Source organism: Lycium barbarum, chromosome 10 (genome assembly GCF_019175385.1).
Source record: "Lycium barbarum isolate Lr01 chromosome 10, ASM1917538v2, whole genome shotgun sequence".
Lineage (NCBI taxonomy): Eukaryota > Viridiplantae > Streptophyta > Magnoliopsida > Solanales > Solanaceae > Lycium > Lycium barbarum.
Genome location: NC_083346.1, coordinates 16,697,020 through 16,722,924, shown reverse-complemented (window position 1 = coordinate 16,722,924; position 25,905 = coordinate 16,697,020). Strand labels below are relative to the sequence as shown.

Sequence of the window (25,905 nt, the reverse complement as noted above, 5' to 3'; positions counted from 1 at the left end):
GGAAGGAATAAATGTGTCGGAGAATTAAAATTGAAGTGCATACGTGTATACATGAGAAGAAAATAAATATTCAGTACTATGACATATGTCCACGTGGATAAAGAAGTAGTTGGTTAAAGTGTACAATTTATATAACTTTTGGTACAAATATTCATTGTTGTGGTAAAGTGTACAATTTATATAGCTTCTGGTACAACAATTCAATGTTGTGTTAGTCCTAAATATGCAAAATTGTTTAGTTGACTTATAGTGACATGTAATCCTCCATATCAAACTTGATAATAATTTGGAAATTGTTATAAATATTATTATAATATTGTGATGTCTATCTTTAGGAGGAATTTTAGGGTTTGTGACTTTGACACTAAGTCAATTCTCTCCTATAAATAGAGAGGTTCTCTTCATTCTATTTCATCCCTCATAAGAGAAATAAGAATTCCTCTCTCTTCTCTCTTTCTCTACAATACTCTTCTTGCTTGCTTTATTACTTTATAACACGTTATCAACACGAGACTCTACCGTCTCAAGGAATTTTTGAAGGCTAAGGTACTATTTTTATTCTCTCTATTTTATGGCTAACCTTACAAAACTCGAGTTCGTTGCCCTTGATATTTCGGGCAAGAACTACCTATCATGGGTGTTGGATGCTGAAATTCATCTTGATGCTATGGGTCTTAGAGACACCATTAAAGAAAATAAAAAAGCATCCAACCAAGAAAATGCCAAGGCTATGATATTCTTGCGTCATCATCTTGATGAGGACCTGAAAATTGAATATCTTACTATTAAGGATCCACTCGTTTTATGGAAAAACTTGAAAGAAAGGTATGACCACCTGAAGATGGTCTTCCTCCCAAAAGCACGACACAAATGGATCAATCTAAGGCTACAAGATTTCAAATCAGTTATGAAGTATAACTCTGAGATGTTCAGAATTACTTCTATATTGACACTATGTGGAGAAAAGATTAGTGATTCTGATAAGCTGGAAAATACGTTCTCCACTTTTCATGCCTCGAATGTGCTCCTGCAGCAGTAATATCGAGAGAAAGGTTTCACAAAGTATTGTGATTTGATTTCTCATCTTCTTGTGGCTGAACAAAATAATGATTTGCTGATGAAAAATCATGAGAATCGACCTACTGGCGCTGCACCACTCCCCGAAGTGAATGAGGTATATGCCTACCACTCCAAGCGTGGAAAAGGTCGTGGTCATGATAATAGTCGTGGTCGTGATAATAGTCGTGGTCGTGGTCGTGATAATTGTCAATGAAGAAATTATTTTCCTGGTGTTAATCCCTCTTCAAAGAAAAATCACCACTAAAAGGGGAAAAAGAAGGATGATAGGCATGAAGTGCCAGAAGCACCTGGCTCAGAAAAAACAAATGCTATCGATGTGGTGGAAGTGGACACTGGGCACGTACCTGTCGTACGGCGTAGCACTTGATTGAGCTTTATCAGGCATCAATTAAAAGAAAAGAGAAAAATCCTGAAGCTAATTTTATCTCTAAAAATCAAAATGACATCACACACTTGGATGTAGCAGATTTCTTTGAGCACCCTGAAGGAAAGATAGATCACTTGATTAGTGATGGTTTTGTGGTTAGAGATGATTGAGTTGTTTATTTTAATTTTTACTAGTCGTAGTAGTTGATGAATAAAAGACCATGTGACAGTAGCTGTTTACATGAGTAGTATTTTTAATTAGTCTAGATTTAGTCAGTTTGTTATAGTTAGTTATTCATAAAATTTTAATCTGATTCGTCGTGAGTAAATCATTAATGAAGGTGCAAATTCTATAACCAATTTGGTTAAACGTTATAACTGCAACTACATTGAGTTCTATTATATACATATACCTATTTAATTTCCATTTTCTACTTGATATATATGGAAACGGAAGAATAGAGGAATGGTTACAAAGTGATTGGGTTGGATTAAAAGTCAATCATGTTTTTCACCAAGTATTTTAATATTTGTTATTCCCGTCTCTGCATATTGCTTTACGATTGATTCTCACGTGATTAAGGAATAGCATGTGAATTTTTTTTATTTTATGTACTTGCTTTACACTTCGTAAATGCTTATTTTTCCTAATTAAAGAAAAGGAAATTATGGGTACAGTACTATTTATAGCGATTGTTTACAGCAACTCTGTTAACCATAATTTTTAATTTCGAGTCCTTGTTTCGGTATAAGAAATTTTTGGTTATCCACAGAAATGTGTTATTAAATTAGTCTGTTGACCTAATAAGTAAATATCCTACATGATATACTGGCTTGGATTATTATATTGAAACGTTGTATTGGTATGTAGTTTCATTTGTTTGTACAACTTTGGTTTGTATTTAGTTTACTGGAATTACTAATATTTAGTATTTATTTTGCTTTGTTTGTGTCATTTCATTCGAAGATATGGATAACTCTCAAAGTAATTTTGGATTAAAATCTAATTATGAAGACATATGTTTGATTGATTCTGCTACCACACACACGATCTTCAAAGACAAGAAATATTTTTCTCATTTACTTATGGGCAAGGCAAATGTTAATACCATTTCTGGTAGTACTAATTTGATTGAAGGCTCCGAAAGAGCAGCCATAATTTTGCCTAAGCGAACAAAACTCATTATAAAGGATGCCATGTTCTCTCCTAAGTCCAGAAGGAACTTATTAAGTTTTAAAGATATCCATCAAAATGGATACCATATTAAAACAATGGATGAGATGAATCTTGAATATATTGGTATCACCAAGGATGTCTCTGGCCAGAAAGTTGTTATAGAAAAGTTCCTTGCTTTGTCTTCTGGCTTATATTGGACAAAAATTGGAGTAATTGAGGCACATTCTGTCGTAAACCAGAAGTTTACGGACTCCAATACGTTTGTACTTTGGCATGATCGATTGGGACACCCTGGATCTATAATGATGAGACGAATTATAGAAAATTCAAATGGGCATCCATTAAAGAACCTGAAGATTCTTTTAAACAATGAATTTTCTTGCCCTTCTTGTTATCAAGGCAAGTTAATTATTAGGCTATCACCTACAAAGGTTGAGTTTGAATCCCTTGAATTTTTGGAACGTATACATGGGATATTTGTGGACCAATTCACCCCCCTAGTGGGTCATTTAGATATTTTATGGTCCTAATAGATGCTTCTTCTAGATGGTCTCATGTGTGCCTACTGTCATCTCGCAACCTAGCGTTTGCGAAATTATTGGCACAAATAATTCGATTACGGGCACAATTTCCTGATAATCCGATAAAGTCTATTCGCCTTGATAATGCTGCAGAGTTTTCATCCCAAACATTTAATGATTATTGTTTATCAATTGGGATAAGAGTTGAACATCCTGTAGCTCATGTTCACACTCAAAATGTCCTTGCAGAGTCATTAATTAAACGTCTGCAGTTGATTGCAAGACCATTACTCATGAAAACGAGGTTGCCCACGGCTGTTTGGGGTCATGCTATTTTGCACGCAGCAACACTTGTTCGTCTCAGACCGACAAACTATCATAAATTTTCTCCGTTGCAATTGGTTTTTGGTCAAGAACCTAATATATCCCATCTAAGAATTTTTGGATGTGTCGTATATGTGCCTGTAGCACCACCACATCGCACCAAGATGGGTCCCCAAAGAAGATTAGGAATATATGTTGGGTTTGAATCATCCTCCATTATTCGCTACCTTGAACCACTAACTGGAGATTTGTTCGCTGCTCGATTTGCAGATTGTCAATTTGATGAGACAATTTTCCCAAAATTAGGGGGAGAGAATAATAAAATAAAAAGGGAAATTTTGTGGAATAATTCATCATTGTCTCGTCTTGATCCACATGTTTCTATTTGTGAGCAAGAGGTTCAAAAGATTATTCACTTGCAGAAAATAGCAAATCAAATGCCAGACGCATTTACAGATTTGAAAAGAATTACTAAATCGCATATCCCTACATAGAATGTCCCAATTCGAATTGATGTCCCTGTAGGACCATCTACTAGTGTCATAGCAAATGAGTCCAAAGCACGCCAGAAGCGTGATAGACCATTGGGTTCCAAGGATCGAAATCCTAGAAAAAGAAAAATAAATGGTCAAGATGACACTACAAAAGAACCTCATAAAGAAATTCAAGATTTGAACAATACTGATATTCTTGAAGAAATCAATGAGCCTGAGACTCAAGAAAATAAGGAAATATCAATTAATCCAATTAATGTTGGGACTAATTTGAATCGATTGGAAATAAATGTGGATTATGTCTTTGCCTATAATGTTGCAACAAGAATTATGCAAGATAGTAAGGATCTTAAACCCCAATCTGTTAAAGAATGCCAAGAAAGATGTGATTGGCCGAAGTGGCAAGAGGTAATTCAATCAGAGTTAAACTTGCTTACCAAACGAGAAGTTTTTGGACTTCTAGTCTAAACACCTAATGGCATTAAACCTGTTGGTTATAAATGGGTTTTTGTGCGAAAAAGAAATGAGAAAAATGAGATACAAAGATATAAGGCACGCCTTGTTGCACAAGGATTTTCACAAAGGCCTGGTGTTGATTATGAAGAGACATACTCCCCTGTTATGGATGCAATAACATTACGTTATCTCATTAGTTTCGTTGTCCATGAGAGACTTGAGATGCATTTGATGGATGTGGTTACAGCCTATCTATATGGATCACTTGAAAATGAAATATACATGAAAATCCCTGAAGGATTTAAGATGCCTGAAGCATGTAGTTTAAAGTCTCGGCAAATGTATTCAATTAGATTACAAAGATCATTGTATGTTTGAAGCAATCCGGGCGCATGTGGTATAACCGCCTTAGTGAATATTTGTTAAAGGAAGGTTATACAAATGATGCAATTTGCCCATGTGTTTTTATAAAGAAAGTAATATCGGAGTTTGTTGTACTTGATGTATATGTTGACGACATAAACCTTATTGGAACTCCTACAGAGCTCAAAAAGGCAATTGATTATTTAAAGAAGGAATTTGAGATGAAAGATCTTGGAAAGACAAAATGACATTTTTGTCCATCAATCTGCTTATACAGAGAAAGTGTTGAAACGATTTTATATGGATGAAGCACATCCGTTAAGTACTCCGATGGTTGTTCGATCACTTGATGCGAATAAAGATCCGTTCCGACCTCAAGAAAAGAATGAGGAAATTCTTGGTCCAGAAGTACCATATCTTAGTGCAATTGGTGCACTAATGTATCTTTCCAATACCACAAGGCCTGACATAGCATTTTCAGTTAATGTGTTAGCGAGACATAGTTGTGCTCCTACAAGGAGACACTGGAACGGAATTAAACACATATTGAGGTATCTAAAGGGGACTATCGATTTGGGCTTATTTTATTCTAGCAATTGCAGTCCCGATCTTGTTGGTTATGCCGATGCAAGGTATTTATCTGACCCACACAAAGCTAGATCTCAAACAGGCTATGTATTTATTTGTGGGGGTGCTGCCATATCTTGGCAATCTACAAAGCAGTCTATTATGGCTACCTCATCAAATCATGCTGAGATAATAGCTATTCATGAAGCGAGCCGTGAAGTTGTGTGGCTGAGGTCAATGATACATCTCATTTGAGAAAAGTGTGGTTTGAAATGTGATAAAATACCCACAATCTTTTATGAAGATAATGCAGCATGCATTGCCCAATTGAAAGAAGGATTCATAAAAGGAAATAGGACAAAGCACATTTCACCAAAGTTGTTCTTCACACACGAGCTCCAAAAGAATGGTGATATCAACGTGCAACAGATTCGTTCAAGTGATAATATGGCTGGTTTGTTCACGAAGTCTCTACCTACCGCAACTTTCGAGAAGATGGTGCACAAGATTGGAATGCGAAGACTCAAATATTTGGACTGAAGTTCTCATCAGGGGGAGTTAATACATGTTGTACTCTTTTTTCCATACAAGGTTTTGTCCCACTAGATTTTTCTTGTAAGGTTTTTAATGAGGCAACCAAAATATATATTATTAGAAATATGTACTTTTTTTCCTTCGCTAGAATTTTTCCCACTGGGTTTTTTCTAGTAAGGTTTTAATGAGGCATATTATCTATCGAAATAGACATCAAGGAGGAGTATTATAAATATTATTATAATATTGTGATGTCTATCTTTAGGAGGAATTTTAGGGTTTGTGACTTTGGCACCAAGTCAATTCTCTCCTATAAATAGAGAGGTTCTCTTCATTGTATTTCATTCCTCATAAGAGAAATAAGAATTCCTCTCTCTTCTCTCTTTCTCTGCAATACTCTTCTTGCTTGCTTTATTACTTTATAACAGAAATAGAGAAATAATATATTATAACTAATTAACTAGTAACTAGTGTACGATGTATCGTTTCGGCCTGCACTAAATCTTTGCTTGGTTGTACAAAAAACATACCTGAGGGTGTTATTAGGCTCACCGAAAATCATCAAGAGTTGCTTCTTTGGAACGAAAAGCTAAACAATGAGAGTGATTCTCTGAGCCGGACAGGATTTTCAAGTGATCTTTAAAATCAATCGCGTTCTAGGAAAGAAAATCTCAATCTTGTATTCGTCTAAAAGAAAAACAAAAATTGTGTTTTCATTATAATCTTACATACGAAAGTTACTTAAATACATTCGTATCGCTAAAAAGGTCAAGGGGTAAATAATTTTGCAAGAATATTAGGTTTTCCATGAAGTTTTACAATTTTTGTGACAACATTGTTCAGTTTTCGGCTACACAATTAATTTCTTTTTATAAGGTTATTTTAAGTCATTGATTTCGCGTGGTCGACTTTCTATTAATAATTTTTGGAATTCCTAAAAATAATTGGTCGAGATTAGTGTTTTAAGAGGCGGGGGCGCGAGGCGAGGCGTTTTATGCAGCACAAGGCGAGACGTAAGCCCCGAGACACGGGACGTAAGTCCTATGGATCTACGGGGGCGTATGTCTCATGTATCTTCTATTTTATAATTTTATTACTAAAAAATAAGCAAATGTAAAGTTTTAATTAAAATTCTGCAAAATACAAACAAAAAAATTATTATAATTATTATTTGAGAAAGGTAACTACACGAAAAATGATAATAGCGTAGATAATCTTTAAAATGAAATTTTCATTTACTTCATCATCGATCTCCAGATCAATTAGTCCTTCCCATCCTCAACTAATATTTTCATTGACTTTTATTTATATATTCAAATGAGGAGATCGAAAGGCAAAAAATGTAAGAGCAATGACAAAAAATGGATGAAGTTGCTTCAGGAACATAGTGCTATGAAATCTCTATCGTATCAATTTCAGACATAATCACCTAAAAACACTATTTATGGCAGTGTTATTTTCTAGGAGAGTTGCTTTATTTATTTATTTATATATTTTAAGAAAAATCACTACAACATGATAACATAAAGTATAAATATCATCATTACATCAATAATAAAAATCATAATATATGGCAAAAATAGTTTGAAAACAATAGCAATTAAATTTAACGCCTGAGGCATACGCCTTTACGCATGGGGCTTACGCTTTTGCGCCTAAGACTTACGCCTCAACTTCTAGGGCGTACAATCTATGAATTTACGCCTTTCATTTGCGCCCCAGAGCGTTTTTGGTATGCCCCGTCCAGAAAACGCCTCTGAAAACTCTGGTCGAGATAGATAACACATTTCCCCCCTCTTCTTACTGGTAGGGCGATCTTTTCATGGCCTTCAGCACTCCAATCGAATGTCGACTGATCCATAATGAAAACATTTAGGGGTCGTTTGGTTGAAAACAAGTTATCCTAGGATAACTTATCCTGAGATTAGTTATCCCGAGATTAGTTATTCCACCCTCCCATAGGGATAAAATAACACCATAATCCCGAGATAACTAATCTCGGGATTAGTTATACCGCGATCTTATTCCAACCAAATATGGGATAAACTCATCTCAAATATAATTTCGAGATTATTTGTACCAAACAAGCCCTTATAGATAGAGGTCCTTTGTCAATCAATGGATTCATCTTCAGTGCCTTCTAGGCTAATCTATTGATGGCAAAATGATTTTTATATTATTGATGTATATAACTTAGAACACTTATGAATTTTTAAAATATATCTATAAGAGCCTATAAAGCTAGGGAAAGAGTTTAGAAAAGGATAAGATCAGCGGTGAATTTGTGTGTAAATTTTGGGTCACGTGAACACATGGTCACTCGATTAATCTCAATATATTATGTGTATAATTTTGAAAATATATCTAATATTAATTAAGTGAACACATGGTCATAATAGGCTGAGTGGAGCACTTGTCAAAGGTTATCTTTGTATTCTCAAGGTCACAGGTTCAATCCCCAACCCGAGCAGCTTTTTTAATTTTTGCTATTATTTTCTAAAGCTACTTTTTTACCATTGTAATTATAAAACAACTTACTTCTTAAAAAAATATAATTAATTATCTTTTGCTCGAGAAGTCGATGTCCCTATAAAATTTTATATCTTATCTTAAAGCAATAGTGAACCCATCCTCATGAAATCCTGAATTCGCCTCTGGATAAGATTACATGTCAACTAAGAGCCCGTTTGGATTGACTTATAAGTTGGTCAAACCAACTTATAAGCCATTTTTAACTTATGTGAGTGTTTGACAAAAATAGAAAACAACTTAAATTAAGTTACAAAGTGCTTAAAATAAGCCAAAATCAAGAAGTTGCTCAACCCCAACTTACTTTTTTTTTTTGGCTTAAAAGTCATTTCGGTTTGACCAACAATTTTATTCTTTTATCCCTTATATTTTCTCTTAATTCCAATACTACCCCTACTTCTAAAAATCCTTGAAGCACTTTTATCTAAACACGTAACTGCTTATTTATAAAATAACTTTCAATACTTAAAAGTACTTTAAGCACTTATGCTTCAAAATCATTTTTTTCAAGCTAATCCAAACAGGCTCAGTGCCAGCAAATAGTAGTTTAAACACGGGGACGATTTATTTCCAAATTATACAGCTTGTGTACATGAATTAAGTACTACCGTTAACAGATGTAAGTGATAATAGGTTAGGTCAGCTCATTGAAAGCAGACAAAACTAGAGACTCAACATTCATAAATTCTTTGATTGTTTGCTCTGTACAATTTGCCAGCTGGTATCAGTGATGATGTGAGATATTACTAAATGACTACCATCAGCGTGTTCTCTATTCTTATTAAACAGTACGTTTTTGCTGATGAATTTATAGTTGATGACATTTGATTGCACTTGATAATTTTAGGTTTTGTCGGTGGTAATGACTCTGAGTTAGACACCAAAATTGTCACGACTCAATAGAAATAAGTACTTTAACTTTATTTTCAAAAACTCGTTATTTTTATTTAAGGAAAATGGCTAAAATAATGCTTATACTATATCCAAATTTTGCTATAACACACTTTTACTTTATCGGAGTCATATTTCCCCTTTCTATTTTTTAAAAGTGGAATAAACATTCGCTTAAAACGCCACAAACCAAATTTGTATTGAGTGTTGCAACATACACGCTTAACATACCCATGGGTCCACTTTGAATGAATTTTTTAATACAAGTACAATGTCTAACAAAAAATTATTGAATTCATCCAACCATAACTTATATTGTCCCTCGGCCATGTTGTTTCTTTTCATACATATTACAATAATTTATTATTTCGAATTAATATACTTTTTTTAAGAGGAGGAACAGAAAAATCAGTTACTGAGCTATTATAGCATTTTACATTTCAATCATATTTGTTAGATAAATAAATCCAAGACGAGACTATTGGACCCGTGAACACACGGTCATTGAATTTTTGTGGAGGATAGAAAACGGATAACGAGGACTTAAAAGATTGATTTACAAAGAGAGGTGTATAATAATACTTCGGTCCATCGGTTATTATTTGTAAATTTTTATTTTAATTATTCTAATATTTTTACTATTGATATTTAATTTCTAATTAATGAAAATATCTATTTTTAGTCTCTTGTATAAAGTGTATTCTACTTGAGCTATTTTTTAGATTATATTATCATCAAATATGAAATAGCAGTAAAAATTTAACATGGTGAAACTAGAACTAATAAATTTGCGTATTTTCACAAATAAAGGGATCAAAGTGCTGCCTCTAATACCAGGTCCACTAGGCTCGAACTGGGTATGTGCCATAGACGTTCAAATGATCTACTCTGCACAAGTGTGCGCTTGCGAGGCAAATGAAAAATCAATCATTTTAACACTCAGGAAAAAAAAAACTAGAAAATAGTAAGTTTATTCAATCTAAAAAGTTGTCTAAGTGCCTATCCGCCTTTAAGTGAAGAGTGTATCCACCGAATATGACAACGGGAAAGAAGGGAGCATAGATCAACTTATTAAAGATTAAATGTGTTTAATTAAATACCACAAGGATCAAAGTGATAATTTATTAATAATTGAGAGACTAAAAATGCTATTCGCCCCGTAAAGAAAGGAGAAAATATAACAAGAAGGGATTTTGATCTTTTGAAAAGAAAACGAGGCACCACAAAATTTTGAAATTTCCTGAAGGAGAATGCCACTTCTTTAATTCACTATAAGTCGTTTAAATAGTGATTTAATGCATTTTAAAAGTAATATGTTTACTGTTATCTATTTATGAATTATAAAATTGTATCCCTTTTTCTCCACTATCTTTGTAAAACTCTTATGTACATATTTCCAGAAATATAGCATCTCTTGAAAGATAAATTGCTATCTTTCGGATTTGAAGTTGTAGGACCACAAAATTTCAGTTAGAAAAATGCAAAGAGAAATAGCAAAATAAGATATAGTGCTAAGTTAAAAACTAAAAATAAAATAAAAATACTTTGAGTATATCAATTAACCACAAATATAGACGGTTTTTCTCAAATTAGATATTTCAAGATAAAGTAAATTATACTCATTTCATTATATTTTGTCTTTCGGAATTAATAACTCATTTTCGAACTAAATATTTTTATAGTAATGTTGTTGCTTATTTAATCAGATTACTTACTCAAACTTTATTGATTATGCATTAGTAAGATGGGTCTTATATTTTGGTAATATGTTGGAATTACCATGTTCGGCGTTAACAATCATAATCATGCCATTGGTCTTTATATACTCCCTTCGTCTCAAATTATGTATCTTTTTTTTTTATTTTTATTTTATACGCCCCTTAAGAATTAGAGGAGAGGTATTTGACTAATTCTACCCTTATTTATGTCAAAGTTATAAGCTTTCTCCATTAAATATTTACTCTATTAATGTGTTATCTTCATCAATGATAAAGTTCTACTAAGGATAAAATGGGAAGAAATAATTAGTTGTGTCTTAAACTTCTAAAACGATAAATAATTTAAGAAAACTATTGTTAGTAATCACAATAGATAATTTGAAATTGAAGGAGCAGCAATTTGCTCTTTAATTTTTATTTTGGCATTTTTTTGTAAATTCATTCTACTAGCTAAAACTTCAAAAAGTCACTTCTGACTTACTTTCTTTTTTGCATTTTGTGTGACCATATATTTTTATTAGTATTCCGGCGGGGGAGCAATCCAATTTTTACTTGGCATAGTTTACTATGTTATATATTTATGGAACATAGCTATACTTTTTAATAATTAAGTTTAGTAGTTATAACATTATATTTTTACAACTTATAGCTACCCACTTTTCTACCAATTAACTTACCACTCCCCACACTCCTATTTTTTAGCTGCACACTTTCTCTCTCCCCCCTTTTTCTAAATATACACGTTTCTAACTCCCCATCTCCCCTAATTTCGTGTTTTTCAAATCAGTTTCTGATTTCTTTCACTTCCTTTTTTTACTCTGAATTAACTGCTCATTAATTTCAACCTTTTACCCCCAAAATTCAACTCTATTTCCTAAAATATGTAAGATTCTCTGTAATTTCTGCGTTTTAAACGACGAATATATATTTCAATTCATCTGTTGAAATATCGAATTCAAGTTGAGTTCATAATTGAGGTAACAACGTTTTCACTGCAACTTTTTAATTTTTTTTTTCTGAAATTTTGAAAAATATATGAAAAATATATCTGAAATATAGTCAACAGAAACCAAAATAAGTAATATTGAACATATTAATCAAAATATAATTAAAAAATATAGCCAAAATATAGTTATAATTGAGTTCATAATTGAGGTAGCAACGTTTTCACTGCAACTTTTTTTTTTCTGAAATTTTTCTAAATATAGTAAAAATATATCTTAAATATAGTCAACAGAAATCAGAATAAGTAATATTGAACATAATAATCAAAATACAATAAAAAATATAGCCAAAATATATATGAAAAACAACTAAAAAGTTCAGAAAAATATAAAAAATAAAAAAGTTGCAATTACATGGTGAAACGTGTAATTCAATTGATGAACAAATCAAGTTTTGCATGATTTATGGAACATTAAAAAGAGATTTTTTTTAGTTATATTTTGGGAAAAAATATGAAGAGAGTTTTTGAATTCAAATTTTATGTGAATGATTAGATGTTGAATGAGATATGTGATTAGATATGGAAGAGAATAAGATTTGCGTGATTTATGGAACATTAAAAACAGATTTCTGTTTAGTTTGAAAAAAAAAATCCCTTAAATAGAGGCATTATTTGCTCAATAGTTCCGTGTATTTAGTTTATATTTTGGCTATATTTATGCGACGCGTCTAGGACCTAAATATAGGAAAAACCAGCTACGAATTGTAAATAATGAACTTGTAGTTATAGCTTGTTAGAAGCAGCTAAAAGGTAGCTATTTGTGAAAATTATACTTAGAAAAAATAATATTGGGCTCAAGGATAATCAGGCTCGAACTAATGATTTTCACCACGTCAATGTGATGATCTACCGCTGAGTTATATCTATTTCTCGCCCCATCGAAAAATAAAACTAACTAATCCTAGGTCAAAGGGGCAAGAAACTCAACACTCTTATTCTTGAACAACTTAGAGCTGAACCTTCTTTTCGCATGAGTACATATATAAAAATAGTGATCAAAGTAGGATTCAATTGTCAAGTGCCCCTTGAGAAATAGGATTGGCTACAGATTCTGAAGGAACTGAACTTGAAATCCGCTTTATTCTTATTGACCTGCTTTTTATAATCATATAAATGGTGTAACGTGTCTAAGAGCCTGTTTGGATGGGCTTATGCCTTATAAGCTGCAAACAGCTTATAAGCTAAAAAAATAAGTTGGGATAGTCTAACTTTTTTTTTTGGCTTATAAGCTGTTTTAGATAAGTTAAGTCAAATGGGCCTAATTATTTTTTTGAGCTTATTTTAAGCACAAAATGACTTTAAGCTGGCCAGCCAAACACTCAAAAAGGCTAAAAACAGCTTATAAGCAACTTATAAGCCAATCCAAACGGGCTCTAAACCTAAGTCCCAAAAGGCTAATAATTAACGATTCCTCAAATTTTTAGTGGAATGGGATCACACTTTTTTCTACTTCTCGAGGTATAATACGATGATAGACCGAGAGGCTCGACTAAAAAGAATATGCGAAGAAAATTTGTGTTATAGCTACTAATTCTTTTAATATCAAAATGGGGTTCAAAATTTTCTATTTGTGAAAAAACCAAAAGAGGGTTGTCTAATATCTTTCTTATTAGTTGATACCTTAAGACAGTTTTAAGAACGAAAATGACTTTTTATTTTGAAAATTCCGTATCAAATTAAATTATGCTATATAAATTGAAATAGGGGGAGCATAATTTCTCAAACATCCAAGGACGTGACTTAGTGGTCAACAAAATGAGTTAAGAATCACGAGTCTCATGTTCATATCCTGCAAAGACAAAAACACTATAGGTGATTTCGTCCATTCGTCCTAGCCTTTCGTTATTGCTGGTGGGAGGAGATAAATATCTCGTAAAATTAATCGAGATACGCTCAAGCTGATTCGGACATCACGATTATAAAAAAACAAATAATAATCTCTAAAATCACAAGGAGCAACACTATTCCCTTTTTAAAAATTGTCGAAAACTATTTTTTTTAAAAAGCTAAACAGTAAAAAGCTAGTGAACAGTCCTTTCTTATCTCGTTGTGCCCACACTAGTCAATGGTCAAGTACCATGGTACAAGAAAATAATACTTATATATTACACATTACATACATTCACTGTTACAAGTACTACTCAGGTACAGAAAAAAAAAATTATATTACACATTACATACATTCACTGCATTTGTAACATTCCTTATTACGATAACAACTTCTCTCTCTTTGCAGTTTGCACAAAAACATATAAAATTAAAAAGAAAGCTTCCTATCTCTTCCTTCTTCCTCTCACCCACATAAACCAAGTAAGTAGGATCTGTTCACGCGGTTTAGTTCCCTTTTTCCCCAATAACGCGTTATTTTTTTGCTCATTATAGTTTCTGTTTCATTTTCTCAATTATTGTCCTTCTGTAACACACAATTGCTGTTACATATATACACAAAAGTTATACAGTAACATATATATACCCACTACACACTAAAATTGTGACACCCTTTTAAAGAATTCCCAAGAAACCTGCCAATACAACTCCATAGATTAGTCTTCTTTTATTGTTTTCTTGTTGATTACATATACACAGACACACACCCACACAACCAAACAAAACAAAACAAGTGTAGTAAAATATAAGATAAGGTATAGGAAAGCAAAGACTACCAAACTTTCTTCTTTTCTCTCTTAGCTGTTTTTCTTTTCTATTGTCAAACACCCCATTATTCATTTCTTGATTTCATTTTTTTGGTATATAGCTTTAATTGTTACCAACTGTTTTGTGGGGACATGTCACCATTACAACAATCTTGGCCCCACAGCACTCACTTTCTTCTTTAGAATAGAGTGAGTTATTGCTTATATTTTGCTCATACAAGAATCACACATATTGATATCAATTTTTTTTTTTTTTATCCCAACTTATATATATATTAGGAGGGGGTGGGGGCGTTTGAAAAGGCTCTAGATTACCCAGCCACATTCTGTGTATCTTTCACAAGGCTTAGTTTGGTTTGGACATTTTATTTTATGTGTACACATTTCAATGTTACTCTCTATACTCGTGTCATTTTGATAGACTGTTCACTGTTTCCACTTCTCTTTTCTTTTCTTTCTTTTCCCACTGCCAGCCATATTACAGTCAAGTCTTAGCTTGTAAAAGAAAGTTTTTTTTTCCTTGTCAAATACCACAAGCATTACTACAATATTATAATTTCTTGTTTCTGTGGTTTTCTCCTAATTGGGGTTTGTTTTATTTTATTTATTTATTTATAGTGTGGTTTTTTTCAGTGTTGGGGTCTTTTAGTTTGGGTATTTTCTGATGGGGGGTTACACTATTTTCCAAGATTTAGTTTTTAGTGGAAAAAGGTGGCACCTTTATTGATTTTGTGCATTGAAAGGTTGAATCTTTAAGTGGGGTTTTTGATAAATTTCAAGATTTATTATTTTTACTGGGATTTTGGATTGTGAAAAATGGCTATGAATACTGGAGGAAGGCTTGTTGCTGGTTCACATAATAGAAATGAATTTGTGCTCATCAATGCTGATGAAATTGGAAGGGTAAAGTCTCTCTAAAAATCCCTCATTTTTGTTATATTGTGTGTTTTTCATATATCATTTGCCCTTTGTTGGTGATTTTTAGGGTTTCTTGCAAAAAAAAAAAAATCTGCTTTACCAAAAAAAAAAAAAAATTTGCTTTTTGCTTAGTTTCTGTATTTAGATTATTGGTTCTTTTGGCTTAAAGGGGATTTGTTTCTGAGAAAATATTTTGCTTTTCTACTTCTTTTTTTACCTTTGTCTTCATTTCTTTCTTTGATTGGAGGGTTTATTTCAGCTGTATTTTGTGATTGTTAGTTTTCCTTGATGTTCTTTGACTTTTTTTTAAAATTTTAAATTTGAGTGGTTTTTGGACTATTTACTGATAATTACACTTTTAACATATTGTTGAAGGGTTTAGCTGCTTTGTCTTGCAATTTGTCAGCTTTTGTTGGCTAATTGGTGTATGCAAATACTAGTTAGCTTTTGAAATTATTATGGATGGATTACAACGGTTCATTCTTTGTTTTTTTTTCTAAAATCTTCTAGTTATTTTTTACTTGTTCTTTGGCTTTGTGAAATGCAGCCCCAAAACATTGAATGTTTTCTGATTTTTGTTGAGGCATCTTGTCCTTAGTTTTGTCCCCTTTCCTTCTGTATCAATAGATCTTGATTTTTTGTGAATAAAATCAACCTAAGTTTTGAACTTATCCTTTGTGATGCTGGAATATATTGTAATCTATGAAGATTATACTTTGTTTCTGGTAATTTGATGCTGACTGCAGTGGAACTTTTGTTCTTGATGATGTTTTTGCTGTTCAGATAAAATCGGTGCGTGAATTAAGTGGACAAGTGTGTTGGATTTGTGGGGATGAAATCGAGATTACTGTTGATGGAGAGTTATTTGTTGCTTGCAATGAATGTGCTTTCCCTGTTTGTAGACCTTGTTATGAGTATGAAAGAAGAGAAGGAAATCAAGCTTGCCCTCAGTGCAAAACTAGATACAAGAGGATTAAGGGTATGTAAGCTGTTGCTCTCGGTTGCGAAACTAGAAACGTCAGCTGAATATGGGCATTGATGTATGGGTTTTCATTTCAGGTAGTCCGCGTGTTGAGGGTGATGAGGAAGAAGATGACACTGATGACATAGAGCACGAGTTCGATTATGGTGTTGGGACTTTAGGCCGCCAAGGTTCAGGTCCAGTTCCCTCTGTTTATGGCGGTTCGTATGAAAATGCTACATCCTCAAGACAAGATTCATCTACTCCTGGAATAGAAATACCTCTTTTGACCTATGGTGAAGAGGTAACTATCCCTGTAAAGCCCTTAATTTGAATAATCTCGAAGATGTTTAAGTCTAATGCTTGCAATTTCCTAATGCAGGATGCTCAGATTTCTTCTGATCAGCATGCTCTCATAGTGCCTCCATCTAATGGCTTTGGAAATGGGATTTATCCAACTCTTCATACTGAGTCATCAGCTTCCTGTAAGTTATTTTAGTCCATTCTTGTTGTGTTTTCTCTAGATTGTGTACCTGATTGATTTTTTTTTTTTTTTTGATGTCCTAGTGCATCCAAGGCCAATGGTTCCACAGAAAGACGTTGCGTTATATGGCTATGGAAGTGTTGCATGGAAGGACAGAATGGAAGACTGGAAGAAAAAGCAGAATGAGAAGCTCCAGGTGGTCAAGCATCAAGGAGATGGTGGTGGGGGCTTTCATGGGGATAATATGGATGATCCTGATTTGCCTATGTATGTAAATATTTTTGCGTCCTGTTTTGTTAGTGGCTCAATTGACAAAAGTGCGGAAGGGAACCTATTAAAATGTTTGCAGGATAAAAAGTACTATCAATCATCTTGAAATATAAATACTGTTTCAACAGCTCTAGTTCTGAATGGGTGGCGTACTAGATGCACTTAAGGATAACTACAAATGTCTTTCTGGGAAAAGATTGAATACCAGTGATTAAGATTTGTGAATAGTTTAAGCAAGCTTTTGATAAATGCTCATTCTCTCAGGATGGATGAAGGAAGGCAGCCACTATCAAGAAAGTTGCCCATAAAATCAAGCAGGATAAACCCGTACAGAATTCTAATCATACTCCGTCTAGCAATTCTTGGCCTCTTCTTCCATTATAGAATTCTTCATCCAGTTCATGATGCAATTGGCCTGTGGTTGACATCGGTTATTTGTGAGATATGGTTTGCTGCTTCATGGATTCTTGATCAATTCCCAAAGTGGTGCCCTATAGTTCGAGAAACATATCTTGATCGGCTTTCACTCAGGTAGGGTTCAATGTTACAATTTTTTGGAATAGCCTTAATGGGTTTTCAGGGAGAAGAATTGCTCACAAGCTTTATCATTTCAGGTATGAAAAAGAAGGAAAGCCTTCAGAGTTAGCTCCTGTCGACATTTTTGTCAGCACAGTTGATCCCTTGAAAGAACCACCATTAATCACTGCAAACACTGTTTTATCCATTCTTGCTGTGGATTATCCAGTGGACAAAGTTACATGCTATGTCTCAGATGATGGTGCAGCAATGCTTACTTTTGAAGCCCTTTCTGAGACATCTGAATTTGCAAGAAAATGGGTTCCTTTCTGCAAGAAGTATAATATTGAACCCCGTGCTCCAGAATGGTATTTTTCTCTAAAGATGGACTATCTGAAAAATAAAGTTCATACTGCATTTGTAAGAGAACGGCGTGCCATGAAGGTTTGTAGCATATATTTATCAAAACCTATTTCAGGGCACTTATATTTGTACATGTTGGGCTTTTGATCTGAATATTTTTTTGTGTTTATGGCTTCAGAGAGAATATGAAGAGTTTAAAGTCCGGATAAATGCTCTAGTGGCAACTGCTCAGAAGGTTCCTGAAGAGGGTTGGACAATGCAGGATGGCACACCATGGCCTGGGAACAATGTCCGAGACCATCCTGGTATGATCCAGGTAAGACCAATTTATATTGTCATAAATCTTGTCTTGAGGAATTTTTATACCTCAGTTTTACTGATAAACTCTACTATAGGTATTCCTTGGTCATGATGGTGTCCAAGATGTTGAAGGAAATGAATTACCTCGCCTGGTTTATGTTTCCCGTGAAAAGAGGCCTGGGTTTGATCACCACAAAAAAGCAGGCGCCATGAATGCCTTGGTAATTAGCTGATGTTATGTTTCACAAAATATGGAAACAAAAAGAAAATTCTTATTCATGAACCATGGATTTCTGATTTTGACTTTTTCCTTCTGGTATGCAGATGAGGGTTTCAGCTGTCATATCGAATGCTCCTTTCCTGTTAAATGTTGATTGTGATCACTACATCAACAACAGCAAGGCGTTGAGGGAAGCAATGTGTTTCTTGATGGATCCCACTTCAGGAAAGAAAATCTGCTATGTGCAGTTTCCACAAAGGTTTGATGGGATTGATCGTCATGACAGATACTCAAACAGAAATGTCGTCTTCTTTGATATTAACATGAAAGGTTTGGATGGTATACAAGGACCAATATATGTTGGTACGGGGTGTGTTTTCAGAAGGCATGCACTTTATGGATATGATGCTCCTGCCAAGAAGAAGCGACCTAGCAAAACCTGCAACTGCTGGCCTAAACTGTGCTTTTGCTGTTGCTGCTTCAGATCCAAAACGAACAAGAAAGGGAAAACAAAGAAAGAGAAGAAGCCAAAGCACAGGGAGGCATCAAAGCAGATATACGCTCTTGAAACCATTGAAGAAGGTTAGACCTTTATGTTTTTAAAGAATAATTGTTGTTCTAGTCGTTTGTAACAGAATATGTACAAGGAAGTTACTAATGCACTGATCAATTGAGGTGAAAAGACTAACTCATGTTGCATTACAGAAGCAAATGTGGATCCACGCCCGGCTTCCCAAGTGAAACTAGAGAAAAAATTCGGGCAGTCTCCTGCTTTTGTTGCCTCAACACTTTTAGAAAATGGCGGTCTTCCAAAGGATGCCAGTACCTCATCACTTTTGAAGGAAGCCATTCATGTTATTAGCTGTGGTTATGAAGATAAAACAGAATGGGGGAAGGAGGTAAGACCGTAGTAAATTTTCCATCTAAAAAAATTGTACTAAATTTGGTCCACTAACTCTATGAAATTTTTAACATTCAACCAGGTTGGCTGGATTTATGGCTCCGTGACGGAAGATATCTTGACTGGATTCAAGATGCATTGCCATGGATGGAGGTCCGTCTATTGTATGCCTAAGCTGCCTGCTTTCAAGGGTTCAGCCCCTATAAATCTTTCAGACCGTCTCCATCAGGTTCTTAGATGGGCTCTAGGATCAGTTGAAATTTTGCTGAGCAAGCATTGCCCGATCTGGTATGGCTATGGAGGTGGATTGAAATGGCTGGAGCGATTCTCTTACATAAACTCTGTTGTATATCCTTTGACGTCCATCCCCTTGATTGTCTACTGTTCCTTGCCAGCCATCTGCCTTCTCACGGGAAAATTCATTGTTCCTGCGGTAACTCAATTTCTGATTCCCCCATTAACCTGTTAAATCTTAAAAAAGTTGCTGAAAATCAACGGTTGATTGCATTTTAAGTGTTCAGCAGGTCAAGTGCATATTTAGAGTCACGTCGGTCATCATATAAGCTTGGGTCTTTAGCTTTAACCATTTATATATCCGTTCGAGCACAATAACTGGATCTACATCGAGAAACTTTAAACCTGAACCACACTACTCACTTTCTAATATCCTCAGTAAGAAAGAATGATATGATAAAACTCAAGTTGCTAGTTTATGACTTTCATCAGCTTAACAATATATATCAATGCTCGTCTTACATGCATTGCATAGCTTTAGTGAGATACCAAATAGATAATCTAACTACCGAGAATGGGTACTTCTATTCTCATTTGGTCTGATCATTCACTTCATAGTGACTTACAATTTTCTTGAAGTTAATTGAGGTTGTCCGCTAATTGTGTATGTTTAAACATTTGCAGATCAGTAATTATGCCAGCATTATATTTATTTCACTTTTCATCTCTATTGCTGCCACGGGTGTCCTTGAAATGCAGTGGGGTGGTGTTGGTATAGATGATTGGTGGAGAAATGAGCAGTTTTGGGTTATTGGAGGTGCTTCCTCCCACTTTTTTGCTCTCTTTCAAGGATTGCTCAAGGTTTTGGCTGGTGTGGAGACAAGTTTCACTGTCACATCCAAAGCAGGAGACGATGGAGCATTTTCCGATCTCTATATTTTCAAGTGGACATCATTATTAATCCCACCAACGACTTTGCTATTAATAAACATAGTTGGTGTGGTGGTTGGTGTCTCGAATGCAATAAACAACGGTTATGATTCTTGGGGACCCTTATTTGGTAGGCTATTCTTCGCCTTGTGGGTTATTATTCATCTTTTCCCGTTCCTCAAAGGATTAATGGGAAAGCAAGAGCGAACCCCGACCATAGTTGTTGTATGGTCGATTCTGCTTGCTTCAATACTGACATTGTTGTGGGTACGAGTCAACCCGTTTGTCTCAAGAGATGGCCCGCTCCTAGAAGTCTGCGGATTGAATTGTGACGATTAAGTCTAAAACTCCAGAGACTATATTGAGTCCAGAATGTTTCTAAGAACCCATTGTTGGGATTTCCTTTCGCGGGCCAGACGTTTGATGTGTAGTACTGTGGGAGTTTTTGCCGGAATAGATATATGTACAAGGTTGGTGGTAGAACAAAAAGGTAGGAGTATAGATGGAAAGTCGTCAGTGTAGATATGAAGCAGTGGGAGCTGACATATATATATTCATATTTGTTTACAATTTGTTTCATTTATTCTTTATTTTGTGGAATACTTCTCTTCTTTTGGAGTTCCATCTATTTGTCAGTGAATACTACTAAATCATAAAGTTATTAACCCTCTGTAAAAGGGGGCATTAAATTTGTATACTCTTTAGCTAAGAAGTTGTATGTCCTGTTGTGTTTTGACTTGGAACCAACCAATGTTTGTCTTTGGAAGTTCCGAAGTTTTGCATTTTAGAAGTCCGATTATTATTTAGTGATACTGTTGTGTGGAGGACTCACATTAGGGTAGAAGGCTAGTATATAAGTCTCGTTATCTTTCCTTATTAGTAGGCGCATTAGCGCATTATAATTTCTTGTGCTTTGATTTATGTTATTATTTGCTACTTTCTGTACTTTGATTACTCTATTTTATCTGTGCCGCTTTCGTGATTTGCATTTCCATATCGCTTTGAATTCCTTGATTATCCTGTTTTACTGTGTCACTTGCATTATTTCATTGCAATATCGTTTTAAATCTTTTAACCTTATCTGACTCCCTTTTTATGCTTCTATTGAGCCAAGGGTCTCTCGGAAACAGCCATCCTACCTTGGTAGGAGTAAGGTCTGCGTACATTATACCCTTCCCAGACCCCAAGATGTGGGATTTCACTATGTTGTTGTTGTTGTTGTTGTTGTTGTGTGGTATACCTTTCTTGAGGGTCTAAATATGAAGTCCTCCTCTGTGTGTGTGTGTATTATCTCTGCCCATTAACAAATAAAGATAAAGTCTCCCTGAAGTATGTTTTTACTTCTTCCGGAGGCTGAATGCTCATAATTGCCTTGTGATTGCATTTGATTTGAAATCATATCATATGATTTGTAAATCTCCCGCCAACCATAGGTACATGTTTGTCAATGGCATCAGATATAGAATAATAGTGGATAGGAAGGAATGAGTTCTGTGATAATTTCAAAGAGGAAATAGTTCAACATAACTCTTTATAATTTGACCAGGAAATGAAATTATGTAAAGATGTCTTATGCTTTGTTTTCATATCTCTTAACGTATATACAAAAAAGAATTCTTCAAAATTTTGATTAAAAAAAAAAAGATTATAATGGGTCACAAATTGGATTGATCAAATTTCATCAGGAAATAATAATGGCCCATTCCCTCAACTATTAACAAAAGGGCAATTTGCACGATTGTGCTTATTCGGGGATGGTCTTTAATTTTTGTCCCTATAATTGGTGATCTTTAATTTTTAGCCTTCCTTAAAAATCTTTGGTTCCAAGTTCGAATTCCTACTCAGCAAAAATTAAAAAAAAATCGCAAAGTAAAGTTTGGATTCGCAAGGCAGAGTTTTGCCTGTAAAACTATCCCTTCAGCTAGAGTTTCAAACTCTGAATTAAGTAGAGTTTGCAGTCAAATTCTACCTGATCAGGCAGAGTTTTGACTACAAACTCTACTTAAGGCAGAGTTTTGCCTTCAGGCATAAGACAAACTCTACCTTAAGGCATAATGCAGAGTTTTGCCTTCAAGCAGGGGCGGAGCCACATTGGCTTCAGGGGGTTCATCCGAACCCCCTCGGTAAAAAATTACAGTGTATTTTTAAAGTTAAAATTATTTTGTTATGTATATATAGTAGATGTTGAACCCCCTGACTTCTTCGTGTATTTACCTTTTAAAAATTTTGAACCCCCTGGATGAAAATCCTGGCTCCGCCACTGCCTTCAAGCATAAGGCAAAACTCTATCTTAAGGTAGAGGTTTGCATTAAGATAATTTTTAAATTTTTTTTGCTCAGTTGTAATTTTGCAAAACTCTGCCTTGCGATTTTTTTTTTTTGATTGAGCCAAGGTTCGAACCCCAAACCTCATGGTATTAGGCGAAGGAAAAAAATTAAAGACCAACAATTTGAGGGACAAAAATTAAAAGACCAGTGCCTTCAAAGAGCAATCTGCACAAAAAAATGTTAACAAAACCCTTATTAATATGGGGTTCTGTCCAAACGAACAATTTACAATCTTATTACTACTACATATAAGGGACAACAAAAGGGCTTTTGTAGTCCTTACAAAACTTTCCAAAAAAATGTCAAACTTTTCAATTAATTACTTCTAGGTCCTGACCTTAATTTTGAAAGTCATTTTTTTTTTGTTCTTATGGTCTACTTTTTAAAAGTTGTCAAACATTCTGCCTTATATGCCTATTTGTTATCCAGTATCCGGTCCCCGCATTGGAGTTCGCCTAATCCAAATTCGCGTCGCATAGGGCCCAATCGGGAGAAGTGCTCCCTACCAAGGATTTTTTCATACCCAGGCTCGAACCTGAGACCCCAGATTAAGGAAGGAGCAGCCCCATCCGCTGCACTTTATTTCCCTGTTGTTTTCTTCTATTGATCTTATCTATTAAGCTAAAAAATAGTCATTTCTTCGCTAGATATTCTTGCTTCTTGTTGCTCTTTGTTTTCTTTTTTACATTTGTTGCTTATTATAGATTTTTACATGTAAGCATTTCTTTTAATTTATATTCGTATTATGAAATTAGAGAATTTCTGAAATTTCTTTTACTCATATGTAGGCATTTCTTTTACTTTATATTTATACTTTAATGAGCTCATATGTGTTTACCAAGTTTAGTACAAAAATGATTTTCAGATAGTTTTAAAAATTATTAAATGATGCTATATAATGTTGAAAATGAAGACAATATTATCAGTCAAAATCGGGTTATCTTTAAAATAGCTTGTTGGGTTAACTAAAATTAATCTTTTAAACAAAAAATTAGTTTGAAGTAGGGGGAATTAGAGTATCATCTACTGATTTGATCGGATTCGGTAGTACTTTGGTTCAAATTCTGTATTTATCTTAAAAGTTCACTAAATATATATAAATTATTAATTTAGAACTAAATAACTTAAAAACCTAGGATTCGAAACTCATATATTTCAAATTATAGCTCCGCATTTAATTTGAAGTAAATAATTTCATCAAAATGAAAGTTAAGATACTAAAAGAGTAAAATGAAAGTTTTGCTTTTATATATTGAAAATATACTTATTTAAAGTTTAATTATTACTAACATAAATTATATTTCTTTAATTAAAATATTACTTTTTATATCTGAAGCTAAGCTCGAGCCTCGTGAAACTAGTATCTAAAATAAACCAACATATGTTTGCATTGAATTTCATGAACCAAATCTATTTTAATGTTATCCTTTTACCTTATAACGTGATTTATATACGCTTTTATACACTACTATACGTTACAAATACAATCTATAGATAATGCATAATCCTTAAAACTATTATACATACATATACAATGTATATATAATGTATATGATTTGTATAACCATGTATAAGCGTTGTATAACTATGTATAAAAATGTATCTGCACTATGTTTACAAGTTCTAGATCAAGAATTGGATGCATTGAAAATTGAGATTGCACGGAGGGAAACAATTCATCCAAGAAAGAGTTACAAAATGAATAGCTCATCCGCTACATTTTTCTTATGTTCAAGTTAGTGTCTTTACATGCCTCAAATTAAAATTGTAATCTAAGTGAAGATAATTCAGATTCTTTCTACAGATTACATTATTCATCTCTTTTTCGTCGCAAGAGAACACGAGAGCAAAACAGAAATCGAAAAATCAGATAATAGTTGCCGGCGATTTGTCGGAAAAATCGATTGCCGGAGTTCGAAATGAAACCGCCGCCAAATGATAGAACTATCCAAGATATATCCATTTATGTTTTGTGTGGTGAAAATGAGTGTAACTTCACGAATTTGAGAAGGAAGAAACTACGGATTTCAAATCTTTTGAAATTCGTGGAGATGGAGTTGAGTTTTGAGGGTTTTGGGTTATGGATCTTAGTAGAGGAGAAAGAGGCGATTTGATTGGTATAATTTGAAGGTGAAAGGAGGCCGCCGGAGATCTCCGGCCAGCAGAGATAAGGCGGCAAATGGTGGTGAGTGTTGGTGCGACGGTGATTGAGAATTAAAAAAAAAAAAAAAAGGAAGAAGGGAATAGGACTTTAGGACTAGGGTTTTACAGAAGTTTGACTAAATGGTAATAAATGAGTAATTGGGCCATATCTAGTAAGAATGGACACAGGGCTTAATTTTTCCTATTAAAATTGGCTAAAATGGACAGTTAGTCACTTTTTTACACCACTAATAAAAATTAGTTAGTCACTATCTGAAAATTAATCAATATTTAGCCACTTCTTAATGCAGAAATACAATTTAGACAAAAATACCTCTTAGCTAAATTGGAACAATTTGGAGTTTAATTGTTCATCTTTGTAGGTTTAGACGATATCCAATCATCCTCAACAAACAAATCATCAATAAATGATTCACATTGATCGGTTAAATCGAATCACAGTATGTTATGACCCGCCGACTCACTATTCTTTCTCAAATTGACATCTCTTTCCCTCCCTTGCAAAAAGTATTCCTTCCAACCGTTTTGTATGACATTATTTCCTTATTAAATAGTAGAAAAATATATATCTTTTATATTTGAAAATTATTCTTCGGTGGCAAATATCATAAAATGTTTATAACTAGGAGATCTCAAGA

At 34.0% G+C, this 25,905-nt stretch overlaps 2 protein-coding genes across 2 annotated transcripts; both read left to right on the top strand.

Moving 5' to 3' along the window:
• The first annotated feature begins 571 nt into the window (after positions 1–571).
• LOC132612782 (uncharacterized) lies at positions 572–1,039 on the top strand. The gene has a single exon (XM_060326872.1). The coding sequence runs from the start codon at positions 572–574 to the stop codon at positions 1,037–1,039; it is 468 nt and encodes a 155-aa protein (XP_060182855.1).
• Positions 1,040–14,909: 13,870 nt separating this feature from the next.
• LOC132615876 (cellulose synthase A catalytic subunit 2 [UDP-forming]-like) lies at positions 14,910–21,510 on the top strand. Its single transcript, XM_060330473.1, has 13 exons — positions 14,910–15,583; positions 16,382–16,577; positions 16,658–16,863; positions 16,942–17,044; positions 17,127–17,310; positions 17,578–17,844; positions 17,928–18,273; positions 18,371–18,508; positions 18,588–18,713; positions 18,817–19,294; positions 19,418–19,611; positions 19,696–20,046; positions 20,532–21,510. Exons 1-13 carry the CDS (start codon positions 15,497–15,499, stop codon positions 21,114–21,116), a joined length of 3,261 nt encoding a protein of 1,086 aa, XP_060186456.1. The 5' UTR covers positions 14,910–15,496; the 3' UTR covers positions 21,117–21,510.
• Positions 21,511–25,905: the final 4,395 nt, after the last annotated feature.